At 30.3% G+C, this 19,624-nt stretch overlaps 1 protein-coding gene across 2 annotated transcripts in view; it reads right to left on the reverse strand.

Annotated features, from left to right (window-relative positions):
- The window catches only part of LOC134695435 (kalirin-like), a 122,027-nt gene that overhangs the window by 26,818 nt on the left and 75,585 nt on the right, over positions 1-19,624 (reverse strand). Inside the window, exons 16-20 of one of the 2 annotated variants that reach the window (XM_063556683.1) lie at positions 14,294-14,485; positions 5,673-5,750; positions 4,689-4,810; positions 1,495-1,561; positions 654-757 (exon numbers count right to left, since the gene is read on the reverse strand). In XM_063556683.1, the coding sequence (XP_063412753.1) occupies positions 654-757; positions 1,495-1,561; positions 4,689-4,810; positions 5,673-5,750; positions 14,294-14,485 (563 nt within the window). Of the gene's footprint in view, positions 1-653; positions 758-1,494; positions 1,562-4,688; positions 4,811-5,672; positions 5,751-14,290; positions 14,486-19,624 lie in introns of both variants that reach the window. The other variant, XM_063556682.1, reaches the window with a different exon arrangement.

Raw genomic sequence — 19,624 nt, forward strand, 5'->3', positions numbered from 1 at the left:
TGTAGTTGTTAATTTCAGTGTCATTCAGTCTCTGATGGAGTGTTGTGTCATTTCCAAATACCAAATAGCGGATTATTTTTCGCGGGTGTAAAATTTCGCAATTTTCATTGAATAAGGTACATGAAATATTTTGGTGGTTTATATTTTGCTGAATTCAAAACTTTTATCAATACCTTTGCATGCACACTTTAAAATTGGAGGAAATTCTTAATTGAGATTTTGTTCTATCTGCAAAAATTAGTGAAAATAACACGCTATTCGGTATACCACATCTTCTTATTTTCATAATAACCACTGAAAACTGATCAAAGTGTCACAAATTAATGGTGTGTTGTTGTTTTTTTTGGCAGTAATGATTTATTCCTACTGTTGATTCATTTATTTTTGTGTTTATCAATTTTGAAATTTTTCGTGGATTGAGGAAAAATTGCATTTTTCCTGCATATTTGATTTCATGTTTTTTGCCAATATCTACTTTCAAAGCCTATAGAAAATTTGTTATCCGTTGAATATTTGAATTTGTGGTTCACCAGTATCCACAAATCCATGAAAATTGGTATCCAATGAATAATAATGAATCCATCGATATGATTTCTGGAAAAGCAGGGTAACCTCCCTTAGCAATCAGCCCTCAATATACATAAATATCTTACTCTCGATGCCAGTCATATATCTGATGTATATTTCCAAATACTATTTTATCTTTTCCTTGTAAATCTTCCGGCATCCCATGCTCCTTCAGATATTCCATATAACCCTGGAATTACAGGATATAATTTAGAAATTGTGTTCTTAAACTTTAAATCTATATACATTGTATCAACTTTCTAAAAGTTAGCATGCACAGTATATTGAATATGTCTAAGGGACGACATCAAAAGTTCAATGAAGGATAAAAAACTTAATTCACATAGTATTTTCACTGACCCCCACAGCCCCCCTAAACTTAATTTTGGAAAAATTGATTGACCAATAGGGATATATGTAAAATTGATTTTAGAATAACAAAACTTGCAGCAATGTTGACCCCCACCACCAAACTATCTGATTTAAGTTTTTTTTATCCTACATCGATATTTTGATGTCGTCCCTAATAAATGTGGTGCATTCAACTTTTGCAGTTCTAACAATCTTTAAAAATGTGGATAATTGGGGTCAAAACGCTAAATTGGCATTTAAATTGGAAAGATGATATCATAGGGAACATATGTGTATTAAGTTTCAAGTTGATTGGCCCTCAACTTCATCATAAACTGTCTTTACCAAAAACTTTTACCTAAAGTGGGACAGACAGACTGATTGAAGAACCAATGAATGTATGGATGCACAAACTGGACAACAAAATGTGCCTCTGCTATTTTACATGGGGCATAAAAAATATAAATTCCTCTCTTGAAATTTTTTGGTAAATGAGACTGAGAATCTAAGAAGAAAGTTTATGTTGTCCAAGACTTCCTTGTACATTTGAGATTTATATTTCAATAATAAGTTTACCTCTACTATCAGTCCTAAATCTTTGACATAGTCTTTTTCTGTATCTAGTAATTCTTGCATCACATAACTGAAATGTACAAAATAAACTTTTAAAACAAGAAAAGCAAGGGATTTTAAAATAACTATTGCTGCTAAAATTTTGTAAGTGGATATAATTAAGGTCTTTCCCCTACGTGAGGAAAGACCTTATTGTTTTTCTAATGTTTTTTCTTTTTCTTTTTTTTCTTCCAACATTTGTTTGACAAGGCCTCCTCCCCTTTCTGTTGAAGTTATCAAGACCAAATATGGACCATCGATAGACCTCATCATGAACTTTTACAAGATGAACTTTTGTAGGATTTCATCATCCCCTTTAGAAGTTATCTCCCTTTTATTGATTTTTTTCAACATGGCCCCCCTTAAATGTTTTAAAAGATATCATGACCTTATTTGGACAATAGCTAGATCTTATCATGATATGTTACCATATGAGGCTGCTAAGGATTTCATCATCCCTTATGAGAGTTATGTCCCCTTGAAGCAATTTCTTTCTTTTACATTTTTAGCAAAAAGTATTCAAGACAGAATCGATTTGAAAATGGTAACATGTACAAGAACAGATGGCAATGTTATTGAACATATACAATCATTTTGTTATTAACCCTTATAAGGAGTTATTCCCCTTGAAAAATTGTGAACAGTTTTAGAATTTTTTTATTTTCAGAACCGGAAGTCGTAGAGACTTGGGACCTGCACCAATAATCTGTAATTCATGTGACCTTGAATATGCACCCAAGGTCAAAGGTCACTGAGTGCAAAAAAAAATTACGCTGCAATTTCAAGCTTACATATTAGGAAAACGATAAGACTTTGCTGCATACATACAGCGTATAAAATGTTCCTCTCGACGAGCTCTACATTTTATATTATTAACCGAAAAATGTCCGACCGTCTGTTCAAAAGTTACAACGGGATGATTCTTAAAAATCTAGTATTTTGTGTATATCTTTTTTAAGGTAACAGATATCAACCTACTATATACTGCAAAGATGATCAGTAATTCAAGACCTTCAATTTGAGGTCAATGTTACGTCATGATGCAATTTCACCTTGACCTTCACATTATACTATGACCTTGACATTGTGATCTCTGAAAGGTCAAGTGGTCCTGAGTTGAATGGTGATAGTCCCATGTCTCTATGACTTCCGGTTCTCAAGTTTGGTATTGCATCATATATTTGATGATTAATTGTGACCTTGGTGAACTTTGAAATTGTCCCAATTCTTTTTCTATAATGTTGTCCTTCAACTGTAGATCATTTATCATTTAACAGATTTGAGATATCTATTGTCGTTATAGAGATACTGCAGTTTAAAGTTTTGCGAGCGGAGGCATGTATTTCTGAATCAACAAGAGCTTACCACTTAAAATGTTTAAGAAATTGAAGAGGTTGACATAGTTATATGTTTGACCAAATACCAAAAACATTCCATGGAAAAATACACCAAAAAATCATTTTGAAATTTTCAAGTTTTGCATTGACTTTGTAAGTTTCATAACTTCTATTTATATAGTTGATATTGCATCATTATTTGTACTTTGTCAAATGGGGTCATCTGATATATCAAATTGAAGGTCTAAATAAACTCTACCTAAAAATGAAAATTTTGAACCCCCTTTTCATCCCAGTGGGCAGGGTGGGTTCATTTAGTGCAAACATTCAAATTTCTCAGATGGTAAGGTTGTCGCATATCAAATGAAAGAACATAAAGCGTACATTTCAAATTTCAAATTGACGTCTCCCAAAAATGGGTTGGATGGGGTCATTGAGTGCAAAATATAAATTTTCTTTAAAGATAGGGTTGTTGTATATCAAATGAAAGGTCATGATGTGTACATTTAAAATATCAAATTCCCGACCTCAAAAAATTAGTTGGATAGGGTTATTAAGTGCAAAAATCAAACTTTCTAGAAAATGGCGTTGTCGCATATCAAATGAAAGCTCATCTACTCTGTATTACATATATCATACTTCCGATCTCAAAACTGTAGGCGGATGAGGTCATTAAGTGTTAAAAGCGAAAAGTTTGAAAAGGTATGCTTGTCGTATATCAAACGAAAGGTCGTACAAAGTACATAACGAAAACATCACTTTTACAGGAAAGACCTTTCAATTGTTTTACAAACAATTGAGATACTAGTTCTTACTGAAATTATTTCTACAATTTTTTTTTTTTAATTGATAATTTTTCTACTTGATGAGTTGTAAATAATAACAAATATGACTAAACAATTTGAATCTAACGGCTCTAGTAAATTAATATGAATTTTTTTTAACATTCTAAATTTTTAGTTTTTGGTAAGAATTTAGTTTGTATTATGTTAAATCATTTTTTTCTCTCAATTATCATACAGTATTGTGTATTCATATCAATTTTAATCAGATAATATTAAAAGATGACATTACCAAGACCAGAAGATAACAATATATGTCTTCAATATCACGTTTCTTAAAATGCATTAAAAATGACTTAATGCATTTTCAACCATCAATATATAATTTTATCGTAGCAATTTAGTCTACTTACACAGGGTATATTACAATGTAAAACAAAATATGAACTATCATGTTAATTATTCTAATCCCAGGATTATACAACCTGGCCCCTGTGAGTGACAGAGAGGTCAAAGTAGTGGGTCTTTAAAGTAGATCAAGCTCATCAGCACTGCAGTAGGTCTGATATAGATATGTCATAAATTACACAAATTTTCACATTAGGGGGAAAACGGGCATATTTATACATGTACTATTTGACTCCATGTCTAATAAGTTCCATAAATGGTTAACTACATGCAATACTAAAGAATGTTACTTGTCAAGGCTTGCAGCTTCCTTTATGATCTCAAAATTTCTTCTAGCAGTAAACAGGGGTGGAGGGGGGATATCTAATATTTACTTTCATATCCTATGCCAATCTCCCACTTTCCTCCCACGAACTCTCAGACATTAATATATTCAGTTTTTTTCTTCTAAAATATTTCTATTGTTACTCCCCTCTTTCCCCAGTTCCTGCCCCTTCATTTCCATTTTCCTTAATCCCTGTCCATCCCCTCAGTAAAACTGATAAAAAAGATGGTAAACATATCAAAATTTTTTCCATTGAATTTTTCTTTTTAAATGGAAAGTTTCATTTATTATATGCTTCTTTCTTACCTTCTTTTCTCTCTATACATTTCCTTTTTCTCTTCTGTCAGCTCGGATACCGGATCATCAGCAGTTTCACCTCCTGATTCTGAGGATAGTTGATGGTCAAATGGATTGTCATGGTTAGGGTCCTATAAAACGGAAAACAAAATCATCTATACTGTAATCAAAAAGAATTCCTGTATTTTATTGTGTGTCATTTTATGTTGCAAAGTAATACTGTTTCATGTTAGGGTGAAGGATGGCACCTGTTTAAACGTTTAAACCTGCTGTATTTAAATGCACCAATCTTAAGGATGTACTTAGGTGAGGTTTTGGAATTTGTGTCAAATGATCGGACTCCTTGGTGTTTTTCCATACAATACAATGTAAACTATTTTGCCCCATAACACCCATTTATTTTTTTCATATCAGACTTAATAGCTGAGCTCATGAAATGTCATTTACCAAAATTTTAGAAGATTATTAATTTTCTTTCTTTTGTTTTGAGACCTAATAATATCAATGGAAATATAAGGTAAAAGTCAGAGTCAGCCTTTTCCCGCCATTTTTTAAATCTCATATATCTCGAAAAGGCCATGACCTATCAATATTTTTAGCTTATTTTTATCCTTAACTGATGCTTCACCAGCTTATAGTATTGATTTTAACTTCTTAATTTTTTAATTTTCACCTAACCTCACCTAAGTATATCCTTAAGTCGCATGTTGTTCAGTGGTTGCTGTTTGTTGGTTTGGTTCATTAGTGTTTCTTGTTTCCTCATTTTTTTATATAGATTATACACCGTTGGTTTTCCTGTTATTCATTAATAATTTTGGGGCCATAAATAGCCTACTGTTCAGTGTGAGCCAAGGCTCTGTGTTGAAGACATACTTTGACCTATATTTTTTTAAAACTTTTTACACATTATGACTTTATAGCTTTCATTGGCACTCATACAACATCTCTTTATTACAAAATCAGATAGCTGGTCCCCTTATAATGATAACCTACCCCAACTCTTTGGTTGACCATATCTTCAAGATCTTTCACAGCATTCTCTGTATCTGGTTGTATTGTCAATGTTGATGCCTGTAAAAAGAGAAAAGAAGGATAAATATTACAATTTCCAAACTCCTGAGGATTATAGGAGAAAGTTCAAAAATACTTACAACATTAAGGTACGAAACAGGATCCATAGTCCATACACATTTAAATTAAACAAATGAAGCCACAATAAGCTTTCTTCAAACTGGAGGGCAACTTAGATATTTGAAAGGGTCAAAGAATAGTTATTCCTGGTTGCACCAGGAGTAATACTTGAAATATTTATATTACATAACTGATAAATATTAATTTTCCTGCCAGAACTTGCATGGTTAAATTAAGATGTAACATTGTATTAAATCAGTTATGTAGCTTAGAAACTGTCAGTTGAATATTACTGACACAAATTTCATAAAATGGCACTGCATGATGGGTGTTATAAATTTGAAATTCCAAGAATCTTTCAAGTAAAATTTTAAAAAGTGTGGAAATCAAATCTATTTTGAAGTGTTTCTAGACATCAGGAAGAACATATACTTCTCAGTAAGATATACCAAAATAATTTAAAGGATGGAATAAAATCTTGCAATTTGTTGGCTTTACAATGTTTATTTCAGAAGAGTATTGTACTCAATATGTTCTCTTTATGATAAACCAGAGTGCTCAATTATTCTTGTCTTTCTTAAATTGCGATACAACATATCATTTCTAGAAGTACAAATGTACCACAATGTATTTCAGTAGTATAAATGTACAATACCTCCTAATTGTGAAACCCCTGTTCAATTATTCAAATAAAAATCATGCCTTTATTCAATATCAATGGTAAAACAATATTTTTAAGATCTGCAATACAACTTGTAATTTCTAGCAGTACCAAAATGTATCTCAGAAGTATAAATGTACTCAATATCTCCTCTTTGTGAAACCCCTGTTCAATTATTTGAATAAAAATCATGCCTTTATTCAATCTCAATGTAAAAACAGTATTTTTAAGAACTGGCAGATCCAAATGTATATCAGTAGTATAAATGTACTCAATACTTCCTCTTTATGAAACCCCTGTTCAATTATTCAAATGAAAATCATTCCTTTATTCAATCACAAATGGAGAAGCAGACGGCACATTGATCTACAGAACCCCTACAAATAAGCTGCTGTTATATATTTTTGATGTACATGGTGTAAAAAATCTAACATAACTAATGTGTAAAAATCAATACGATATCTACAGAACTTTGTCCTGTTGTAATCAATATCAACTGTGTCTATTGTTACAGAAGTCAACATTTCTTTCTCAAAAATATCAGATCTAACTGTTTGGTGCAAGATGGAAGAATTCAAATGGGGGATTTGGTGTAAAATGGAAGAATTTAAATGGGGGATGCTTTCTCCAAAATATCAGATCCAACTGTTTTGGTGTAAGATGAAAGAATTCAAATGGGGGATTTGGTGTAAGATGGAAGAATTTAAATGGGGGATGCTTTCTCCAAAATATCAGATCCAACTGTTTTGGTGTAAGATGGAAGAATTTAAATGGAGGATGCTTTCACCAAAAAATCAGATTCAACTGTTTTGGTGTAAGATGGAAGAATTTAAATAGGGGATGCTTTCTCAAAAATTTCAGATCTAACTGTTTTGGTGTAAGATGGAAGAATTTAAATGGGGGATGCTTTCGCAAAAATATCAGATTCAACTGTTTTGGTGTAAGATGGAAGAATTTAAATGGGGGATGCCTTCTCAAAAATATCAGATCTAACTGTTTTGGTGTAAGATGGAAGAATTTAAATGGGGGATGCTTTCGCAAAAAAATCAGATTCAACTGTTTTGGTGTTAGATGGAAGAATTTAAATGGGGGATGCTTTCAAAAAAATATCAGATCCAACTGTTTTGGTGTAAGATGGAAGAATTTAAATGGGGGATGCTTTCTAAAAATATCAGATCTAACTGTTTTAGTGTTAGATGGAAGAATTTAAATGGGGGATGCTTTCCCAAAAAAATCAGATTAGATGGAAGAATTTAAATGGGGATGCTTTCTTAAAAATATCAGATCTAACTATTTTGGTGACTAAGATGGAAGAATTTAAATGGGGATGCTTTCTAAAAAAATATCAGATCTAACTATTTTGGTGTGATATGGAAGAATTTAAATGGGGGATGCTTTCTAAAAAATATCAGATCTAACTATTTTGGTGTGATATGGAAGAATTTAAATGGGGATGCTTTCTCAAAAATATCAGATCCAACTGTTTTGGTGCAAGATGGAAGAATTCAAATGGGAGTACGGTTGATTGTATGTTCTAAAAGTTGATCTTTTTTTATCCTTGATATCAATGTAATACCTAACAATACAACCTGGTATATGTTACAGAAGACAAAATATTTGATGTCCAGTGAAACAGAGAAAGTCTAGAGGGTCACCTAACATGATACTAAGTCACAAAATGTAATCAAATGTGCATCTACTATCTAAGGTAAAAGGAGTCAATAATTCTTTATCAACAATACCACAATCTGGTTATGGAGAAAAGGGAGATTTAGCCTACTAAATTTTATGAAGTTTCTTACTCAAAATCTACATTAATTGTGTCATGACTCAGGCTCATCCCTACTTATAGATTAAGTCAAATACTGATTTTAAAGGAGATAGACCATAATAAGGTGAAGATCCTCCCCCTGAATTTACTTTTAAAACTGACTTGTCAAAGGCTAACAGAACTGGTGTCTCTTGTTGAATTTGATATACATTTAGAAAAAAAAAATTAATTCATAAAGCTTTAAAGTTACAAACTTTGACCTCAGAGTTAAAAAAAAAATCAGTATATAACATGTAACATTATCTTTAAATTCTGATTACTACATGCTTGTACATATTATGACAACCAAGTTTAGGTTAGCTCTAGTATATAAGTATTTTAATTTATGTTACTACGTTTTTTGATTGAGCTGAGCCTTCCAATTTATATTTTATAGAGTGTCTTTCTATATATATGTTGTGATATCATACTATTGTTTCCCAAAAAGGAGAAGGTGTTTGGTACCATTAAAATATTTAATTCCGCTGCAATTATTTGCACCTGACCTAAGTCAGCAATTTGATGTTCAGTGGTTTATAAGTGTTCCTTGTTTTTATTTAGAATAGACCGTTGGTTTTCCCATTTGAATGGTTTTACACTAGTAATTTTTTGGGCCCTTTATATATCAATTATGAACTTGAAAAGCATCAATATAAAGACACTGTAAACAATTCAGTTTTGTTGAGCTTTTAGAATATAAAATAAGAAAATGTGATATGATTGCCAATGAGACAAGCTCTCAAAAAATACCATATGCCACAGAAATGACATATATGTAAAGTCACTGTTGACTGACTGTAAAATCTTCACTAAATTGAAAGTGGATGCTGATGGGTGTACAATCCAAGGCTTCCAAAACGGTCATATATGCCGGTCATTTGTATAATGTCCGGTAAAAGACCGGCTGGGCAAAGCATGAAACGGTCATCTACATTTTAGTTTCAAAGGCTTTTTCGGTCATTTTAACATATAAATTCAGGATCTTTTTGACCCAACATTTTGCCTTTAACAGCCATACATTTCCGGTCATAAAAGTGACATGATGATTAATTACTATCAAAACAACCCCTACTTCAATACTTTCTCATTTTAATCAAGGCTAATTAGTTGTTGGACAGCTGAAAACTACCTGTTCAGGTGACAGGTAAACTATTTGTAGTACCGGACATCGTATAAATTAATCGGTCCATTCCCAATTATTTTCGTACATTTCAGCAGCTTGTATCTAATTGATTTAAAATATATAATAAATACATTTATAAACATGATTTGATAAATCATTTAAAAAGGTTTTAAATGAAAAATCGTCGGCACTACGTTGTATGAACAAGAACACGTGTGCGCATGTGCACAGGTAGGAAATTCAATTTTGCATCCTACATTTCTTCAAAAATGCTAAAAGTATCATTGATACCTGCTAGGATACCTGTATCTAACGTTCATTTCAAGTATTTTGTTGAAGAAATAACTTGGAAAGAGCTTCTTCGCTCAATAGTTCTATGTTAACGTACACGGATTTTACGTATCCGTTTCTGGTCCATGTTTTACCATTGTCAAGTCAACATCCGGTTTTGAAAAATGTGACTTTAAAAACGAAAATAAAGTTCTAGACAACTTCATTTTGCACAAATAAAGAGTCTAATGCAGATTTGAGCACGTTGATGTGCACACTGTGAATGATGCAATGCCAATTTTAACAGTTTATGTCAGAACATCAAATTCATATCAAAGTAAAGTTTAATTTCGATTTTAATTTAATGTCAATAATTGGGATGGCCATCTGATTACCATAATTGCCTTTTGTGACTTTGTCCTAGGAATTAAAATTCGGATCAGATATAAAATGTCCGGCTGGCTCAGAAAAATTTTGGAAGCCCTGGTACAATCTTCAATAAATTGTAAAGTCGATGTTGACGGGGTGTAAAATCTTCAGTAAATTGTAAGGTCAATGTTGACAGGGTGTATCAATAATTAGAATGTGACATGAAAACAGTTACCACAAGTAATAAACAATGATATACATTGATAGATAAAAGTAGTTTTACAGAATAATAGCTGGATGTTATCCAGGAAGGTTTATAAACAATGGCATTCTATCAAAGTTATGAGGTGATGCTACATTAAGAAATTCAATTAGAAAATAGAAAGCAACCAGAGGCTGACTGGTCTTACAATGTACTATACTTGAATTGTTAGACAAGTCTGGGTTATGAGTTTTTTTCACATTTGAGTTAATGAAAATTTGAATATGGACACATTAAAATAGCAGGAAAGGTTGTTAAATATTTTGCGACTTTTTGGTTCATTTGGAAACTATTGTACAATGAACAGATATACAAATAATGTTTTGCTTTATTTGTACTTGTACAAATAAAGTCTCCTGTTATTCCACTTCCATGTTTAGCAAGCAGTAAATATGAATATTTCTGTTTCCTAACCAGTTCATTTTGGGTCCTCTTTGATTTATTTGAGAAATTAGAGACAATGATTTAGATTTTAATACCTAAATTCAAGTTTTGGGAGTTATTTCAGAATAACCAAATATATGCACATTGTCAGAAAATATAAAATTTATTTGTACTTGCTACAAAACAGGAGAAACTGTTTCTTAAGCTCATACAAAATTTTTTCATATTTTCCAACAACAAACATATATTGTATTAATTTATTGTGTCATAATAAAGAAAAAGTGTTTTATGTTGATGAATAGACATGAAGTGAAAAAGAATTAATTTTGACAAGCTTTTCTTAAGGTGGTACTTAACACTACAGGGAGATAACTCTGTAAAATCTGCAGAACGTTTTAATGATGTTGTGTTCTTAAAGCAATAATAAGCTTCTCAATGATCAAAATATGTGTGTGACAAACTGCTATATAACCAGTGTAATTTTTCTGATAAAACGGTTGGTTCAAATTTTTTGAAATTTTTATATTTTTGTTAAAGGGTCAAAGTAAATACTTTGCCAAAGTTTTAGGAAAATTAAACAAGCCAAATTAATTTTAGTGAAAGTGTTGGGTACCACCTTAAGCATTGATATTTACACAAAAAAATATTTGACATCAATACAGATTTTGGAGGTAATTGATATATGAATTTTAACCAGATTTCTGTATAGGAAACAAAGAGTTCAGTGTTCAAAACACTCAATGACCAAGTAAGATTTGTATACATTTACTGGTTAATGTGGAATCATCTTTTTTGTAGACATATTCCCTGTATTTTTTTTTTTAAATTTAATTTTTGTGAATTAAAAAAAATACCAAATGTTTTCAGAAGACTTGTGCATCAATTTGTATTAAGCCTATACACAATCTTTTAAAGATCAACAACCTAATTTAAATATGTGACAATTTAAGGACAAATTCTTATTTTCCCCTCAAAAAGAGTGAGTTTTAAAGTTCATATCATAATGTATTTCCTACTTCTTCATAAAAACCTACAACTTCCTACTTTCAAATTTGTTACTTGTCTAAACAGTATATATAAAGTCAAACAATTTAAACAATTTCGGTAACTTGCATAAAGCAATTAAAATAGCAGTTTTTAAATATTTTCAAAAACCAATTAAAAATGTCTTTAAAAAATATATAATCATACTGTTTGAGAACCCAATACAAGTCTAAATTGTTAATTAAATAATACAATCTGTTTTTATGTAACGAATAAAAAATTAAAGGAAAATGATTTACCTGAAATCGTTTAATTAATTCGGCTACCACTGACATACTTGTTATTATTTATCAACAATATAATATTCTGTAGAATATCATAACCTATATATTATGTCCACGGTATGAGGTCTATAAATAAGTCATAACTTTATCTTCAAAGGGGCCCATAAAGGGGAAAGAAAAACCATACACAATTTTGAAATTTATAAAGTATTTCTTTTTAGAATCTTATTTTTTTGCTTTATATTTTCTTAACTAATATTTATCAATCTTTATACAAAAAAAGAGGTTATACTTTTAATATATTTTGAGCAACTACTCTGAACCCTGTGGGTAACCTCACTGAGTTAATAATGATAACCTATGTGTAATTTCCTGATAAAAGATCCTGATTATTTGCATCAAAACAGTAACTTCTTTATAACTTGGTCAAACAATACCTATTGAGTGATAGTGACAACCATTTACTAAGCTCTTATCTACAGGAAGTCAGACTAAACAATAAGAAAAAAGGGGGAGGTTTTCCTTTAAGGAAGGAAGGAAGGCAATCAAAAACCTAACAGACAAAACTAGGGGAATGTTTCCTTTTTAACAATGAGAAACAATGTGAAAAAAATGCTGATTTGCTGGAGGGTAAAACCTTTAGAAAAAACAAAGGCCATGGAAGTATAAGATACAAAAGGCTGATTCAAAGGGGGGGCCGTCTCCTTTTCTGGGAAAAATTTGGTGGACTTAACAGGAAATCACTGAAGCATGATCAGAGCAGGTTGCCTCTTAAGCAGTCATTCGGTCCCCAATAATGAAAATTTCTGGATCCTCCACTGGATACATTAAATTTGCACCAATGATAGTTTTCAATGGTTTAGGAGGGAGGAGGGGATCTTTCTGCAATTTGACCATATGTTATGATAGGCATGATAAATGCAGGGTATCTTATGTTTTTTGACAACATCTTGCTGTAAGTATCTATATGGATGTAAGAGAAATGGTAATCCTTTGATGGATGAGATTATATAAATGTTTTAACACAAAAGTATAGACAAACCAGTAACAGAAGTTGGTACACAATAATTATGAAAAATCTTAGTTTATCCTGTTTCCATTAATCTTAGCTTTGTTTTGACATAATTAAGAGTAATGTTGATATATTTTGGCACCCTGTACATGTCTTATCATAATAAGTTTCAAGATAGAAAACCCTACAAATTTGCTAGTCTAAACTTTTTTTTCTAAAAGTCTATAAAATTAAAATTCAATTATTATGGCCTAATAATATGTCATGGGCCTCTTCATTCATAAACTATACTATACTAATGATACAATCTCCTTCTGATCTGACACACGCTGGTGTCTAATTTGACACTTAACTATTTTTTCTCCTTTTATGAACTTGAAATGGATCTCATTAAAATTTAAGTTCAACAATATGACAATATTAAAATACAGATAATTCTGTCTTTTAAATTGTTTTCTTTTTTATGAATTTTTCAGAGTGTCATAATTTTATTAATCAACCAGAAATTTATCTTTTTTTTTTTTGTTAAAAGAGACTGTAATCTATCTGCAATTATCTGTTAATCATCTTTCAAGTTCAAATTATGGGTTAGACTTTAGAAATGTGACTAATTTTATCTTAAAAGGCTTGTATACAAAGTCTAGAGAAAAAGTCAACAAATACCGGATAAAACTTACTAATTTAACATAATGATCAAGAGATAGGTGGTAGAAGATATTTTATTAGGGGTTAAAAAAGGGGGGTTGGTAGTTCAGACCAATTTTTTTACTTTTTTAAGCCCTTTGCCATAATGGAATTAATATCTATAAACATTTTATTTCCAATCCTGAAAATCAGCACTCGTTCACAAGAAGAAATCTGGTATAATTTAATTTCAGAAACGTAGAAGCATGCATTTAAAGACCTAAAATACAAGGTACTGTCTTTTTATCAGAGAGATGAATTAAGTTACATGTTTTAACAAAGCTCAAGCAGTCATTATGTTTTTTAAATTTTTTTTAAATGGATCTTAGATCCCATATTTCAGTACATCACATGTAGCATTTGAAGACTGTTCATTATTTTTTTTTTTTTTTTTTGCCATGATTTGTTGATCTGTGTTTGACAGAGTTCGTTGATATCTTTCACCTCTATTTTAATGCAATACATGAGCTAACATTAACACTTACCACTTTTTTAATGCAATACATGAGCTAACAACACTTACCACTTTTTTAATGCAATACATGAGCTAACAACACTTACCACTTTTTTAATGCAATACATGAGCTAACAACACTTACCACTTTTTTAATGCAATACATGAGCTAACAACACTTACCACTTTTTTAGATAAATCTTCAGAGGAGTCTTCTTTGGAAGCAGCTTTGAATATGTGGTCCTGGATTTTCATTGGTGGGGGGACTGTTGGCAAGTCTATGTCATCTGCATCATCCTCTGCCACTTCTAATGGCTTCTTTTGTGCTACCACGGTAACTTGATTGTGTTGGGGCTGTGCATGAGCTTCCTGTTGATCCTGAAAAAAAAATAAAATATTTAAGTTCTGATACTCTAATGAAGCTTTGATTTTCTAACTAAGTTTTATCAAAAATAGAAAATAGATCAAAATGCAAGCACTCTTTGTTTCACAATCACAAGCTCTAAATAAAATCACTAAAATATATAATGGTAATTCATTCTAAATATGACATGCTGCCCTCATCTTTTTTTTTCTAGACAAAGCCTCTGTTTAGGCAATAAATAATAAAGTCTAGGTTAAAATACTTCATTAGTTTTATATACAATTCATTGATTTCTGCAATATTTGATAATTTAGGAACATATGTGGTTGTTTTCTGAGTCTTGACCTCATGGATTTAAAAGCATACATTTCTTCTTTGTAATATATGCTCAGTCCCTTTGTTCATTTAAAGAAAGCATCAAACTTTATGTATGAAACAAAATGCAAAAGGATTTTTTCAGACAAATAATTTATGAATGTATTGCAAATACATATGAAAGAACATCATTTCCCAACAAGCAGCAAAACACCCTTATTTACTATGTAAAACCCCAGAAACAACAATGAATTAAATATAGAATCACAGCGGTTCCTTACATTCAGCAATATTAGGTTATGATATAGTTAATAATCACCCTATATGGATTTAATGATCACCCATTAGGGATTTAAATTCACTCTCAACACTTAAAAGCCCTGTACTGATATGGAAAACTATTAAAATTTAATATCAAACTTGATATTGCTTCATTCAGCTGTCAGAAAGAATAGAACATTTGTTGGTTAGGTTCCAGTAAGTATGGAAAGATCATTAGCCTATATAAATGCTATACTATGTGAAACAGTAGATATATTAAGAACTGGAAACCCCTGGAACTACAAAAATAGGTGAATTTCAGTTTGTTGGGTAAAAGAATGTAGAACTCTGTTTAAAATCATCAGCTGTAGGAAAATAGGGGTTAGAAATGTAGGACATAAATTGCTATCTCTGAATAAATGCACTCAATTTGCAAACAAATAGACATCACAAAATCAGTTTAAAGGGCAGTGCTCCTACCTCTTTTGTAACCAGATATTTGTCCTTTTTATGCCAGCACGGACAAACTATACCAAGTAAATGTAGCATCTCAGGATCAATGTTATTCAGATGTTTAGAAACATTATCCTTTTAACTGTCATGACAACAAAGAGGTCTTCATAATGTTAAAAATCACCTTCAATTTCTTTTTGGAAAAAAGTTTCAATATTTTCAAGAAAATTTCTTAGATATAATAAACACTTTTAACGATTTAAACAGAGCTACAATTCTTATATTCAAATGTCATCTATTTCAATGCAAATGAATTTGAAAGTTAATTTCAAACTTCAAGTCCATTTTCTAGTACTGGCATAGGTATATTCATCCCAGACCAGGATATAATTCATTACTCCAAAGTCTATGCAAAAACTAAACAAGATTTTCAAATTCTAATAAAGAATTCCACACAATCTCTCTACATCCATGAAAATAACATATATCCATTATCTATGGAGTAACTATATCTCCATATCATGGACAAATTTTGGAACTTTAAATAAAAATCCAGCGATTCAAACCAAATTCTGGTAAATTACACTACATATTCCTGGTAAAGGCATTAACACCACATTTTAAATATATGCATATACAATGAAATTATTGTTTTCTATTAGAAAATTCTTTGCGATTATCAATTTCACTTTTTGACTTTGAGCAATTGAAAACTTATAATCCTTTCAAGAGCACTTTTCATAAAACATTCCCTAGTTTAAATTTCCAACAGCAAATTTCTATGTTGGCCATTTATGTCAACCTCAATTTTAACAACACACTACATTACAATGACCGTTACACATACATGTACTACAAGTAGTTATAAGTCAATTTAGGTCATATCCTTCTGTGTCGACAGTATCTACTCCTAATAATTGCATTCCTGCTTTATCAGTGTACAACCAACTTAAAGTGTTAGGCTAGATATGTTTATTGAAAGTACTCCATCCTCAATTAAAGATGTTAAAACATATACATCACTTGAAGCTACTTCCCTTGTAACAAAATAAAATGTGAAGTTTAAAATCTTAGTTGAAGATTTGTAGGTATCAAGTATAAATATTTTTTCCTTACAAACACTTTCTTCACATCTATGATATGTCAAATAAAATCAAAACACTTTTGAAACGTAAAAAAAAAAAAATTTCATTGAGGAATTATCAATCACATTTTTAATAAAAGTTTTATTCCATAGATCCATTGTATAATACAAATACTATATATATGCAAACAATTCTTTAAATCACAAAGCATGGTATTGTTTATATCCAAAATATCTGTCCAATATTAAATACTCCTATGTGTTCCATGAACCCTATTTCACACACAATTAATTTTAATAAGATCTTAATATAATTATAGTAATGCATATAAAGTCACTGCAGTTTGGATTTCTGCCACTCAATCATATTTCAGATTAAAATGTACATTTAAACCCTTGTTTAAATAGGTTATTTTCAATATTCATAAATCAAAGATTTCGTAGTATGACAATGGCTAGTCTCCAAAATGAATATTAGAAACAAAGTCCATTAGTTACATGGACCTATGGACATCTAGTCCAAAAACATTGTATAAGTTGAACACATGAATGTTTTTTACCACCAGAGTGCAAAGTACAAGCTATAGTTAATTATGCTTGCTATGATTTGTCACAGAAATATGTCAAATATCTGGGTTGATATTAATTATGAGTAATTATTAGTCTATTAAGTGACGGATGACTGGCATGAAACATAAACAACTTCTTGTTAGAAACTGTTTACTCTTTTGTCTTTAATTCTTTCATAGAATTATCTTCCCTTGTATTAATAATTTTCAATTTTTCATTTATGTCATAATTATTTTTTTATACAATTCTCATAATATTTGTTTTAAACTAATTGCAGTGGGTCTTGAAAATATATTTTTGGGACATTTCTGGAATAAAAATAGAACATTCATAAAAGAAGCTCTAATGTAATGGCAACCAATCTTGAGACAGATACGAAAATATAGGAACATTTTATTTTGTGAGGTTAGAAATTTAAATTTTCAAGAGATCTTTTTTTTTTTACCTAATTATCCATTCTAATTTGATTTGCAGCCTCCAAATAATAAGATTTTTACTATTGAGTTCAAAATTTGTAATTTGTTTATTTCTATCCAAATTCAATATTTTTCTGTTTATAATTTTGAAACAGAAATTATTTTTGTAGCATACAATTTTACAACATTTCTATATAAATCTAGTTAACACTAGACAAATATGTAGTTATTTAAGTCAAGCTTTTGAAGCTCGTAATAATAATCTAATGTCAGTTGGTCTACCATAAGTATAATACTATGTAATACTGTGATATTATATATATAATTGGTACTTCAAATGTTTTCTTTATGTTGTATTTGCATAAATTGTCATGTTTAATGTGTTTATATCTTGGAATACGCATTGTATCATATGTGCTTTGTCCAATAAAATATTTGAAAAAAAATATAATTATAAAACATATTACTATTTATTTATAAAATGTATGTCTATTTAATTATAAAATATATTTCTATTTAATTATAAAATAACCACACCCCTAACCCTAATTACATTTCTCCTTTAATTTTTTTAATTTTTTTTTGCATCTGGTGAATTTGCATACAAGCAAAATAAAAAAAATAGTTGATTCAAATAGAAAACAACAAGTAATTAGTTGTATTATTTTCTCCTTAAAGAGCAATAAGAGAAGATATTTATGGAAATGAAATAAATGATATTGAAAATCTAAATGATATATTGATTTTTTATATGGATGTGATTTCAGATTCTTCTATGTATCAGCTAATGGTAAATTATAAACTAGATGGATATAAGCTCAACCAATTCATCAAAGGGATACCATATATTGGAATTACAGGGGACAATGAGGAACAAATAAAATTAAGAGTTACTGGACAGGAATCTTACGAGTTCCAGACTACAATTAGAAATTACAAGAACTTTGAGAACATTTCTTAGTAAAAAGGTTTTTTCACTAGAACCCTATTTTTTCCCTTCCGATCTGGTGATTTTATATCACACTGAGAGTACAGGAACAAATGCACTTTAAATTATCAAAGCAGTCTTAATTTTCATGACTGAATGACCATTTCATAAATATATAGCAAAAGACCTGTTTTTGAGAACAAATGTAAATTATTGAGATCTTTTTAAGCCAAATATATAAATTTTAAAATAAATCAAGTTTGTTAACTGATATTCTGTAAAAAAAAAAAACATACCTGCAGACTCCAAACAAAACTCCATTGTGAGCAGAATTTTTTCATCCTCCCCAAAAAATAAATCCAAAACTAAAGACCATAGATACTAATTATTACATTTGTGTAATCCTTCGTTTTTGTCCTTGACGACAATGACGAGAATATATAAATATATATATATGTCTTGTATAAATATATATGTCTCAAAAATCCAATAATCTGTCACTGGTTATTATTTCTATCAAAGGATTTATCTGTAATTCTGTGATTCTGAATCAATTTGATGTACAGAAAACTTGGAATCTGGTGAAAGGAGATATTTAACAGATGTCTGAGGCAAATGAAAGGATAATTATCATATTACATGTACAACAGGAACAAATGATCGGAGGGGAAGTTGGCTTATCTATATGTAACTACATGTAGGAATTTCCGGAAAATCATCAACAATGAAATTTCATGACAATTTATGATAAAAATTTTCCCCTTCACTGTATAACTTTGCTTTAATAATTGTTATAAAAACAAACTTTGCTTATCGTGTGTACTACATGTATGAGTATATCTGAATAAATCATTCACTATGATATTTCTTGACAAAATGTTCAATTTATAGTAATTTATGTTTTTCCTTTCTATTACTTTGCTTATGGTTAAAATAAAAACAACCATTGCATTTCTATTTGTACTTCATGTATGAATATCTGGATAACTCACTCACATGTAATTTCTTGATAAAATTTTTATAATAATATTTATGCAAAAGACATCAGAAATGAGTTTAAAGGTTCCATTATGGCTTATATATAGTATACAGGTAAAGCCCAACTCGGGGTAATGGATTTTCTCGC

This window comes from Mytilus trossulus, chromosome 13 (genome assembly GCF_036588685.1).
Source record: "Mytilus trossulus isolate FHL-02 chromosome 13, PNRI_Mtr1.1.1.hap1, whole genome shotgun sequence".
NCBI lineage: Eukaryota > Metazoa > Mollusca > Bivalvia > Mytilida > Mytilidae > Mytilus > Mytilus trossulus.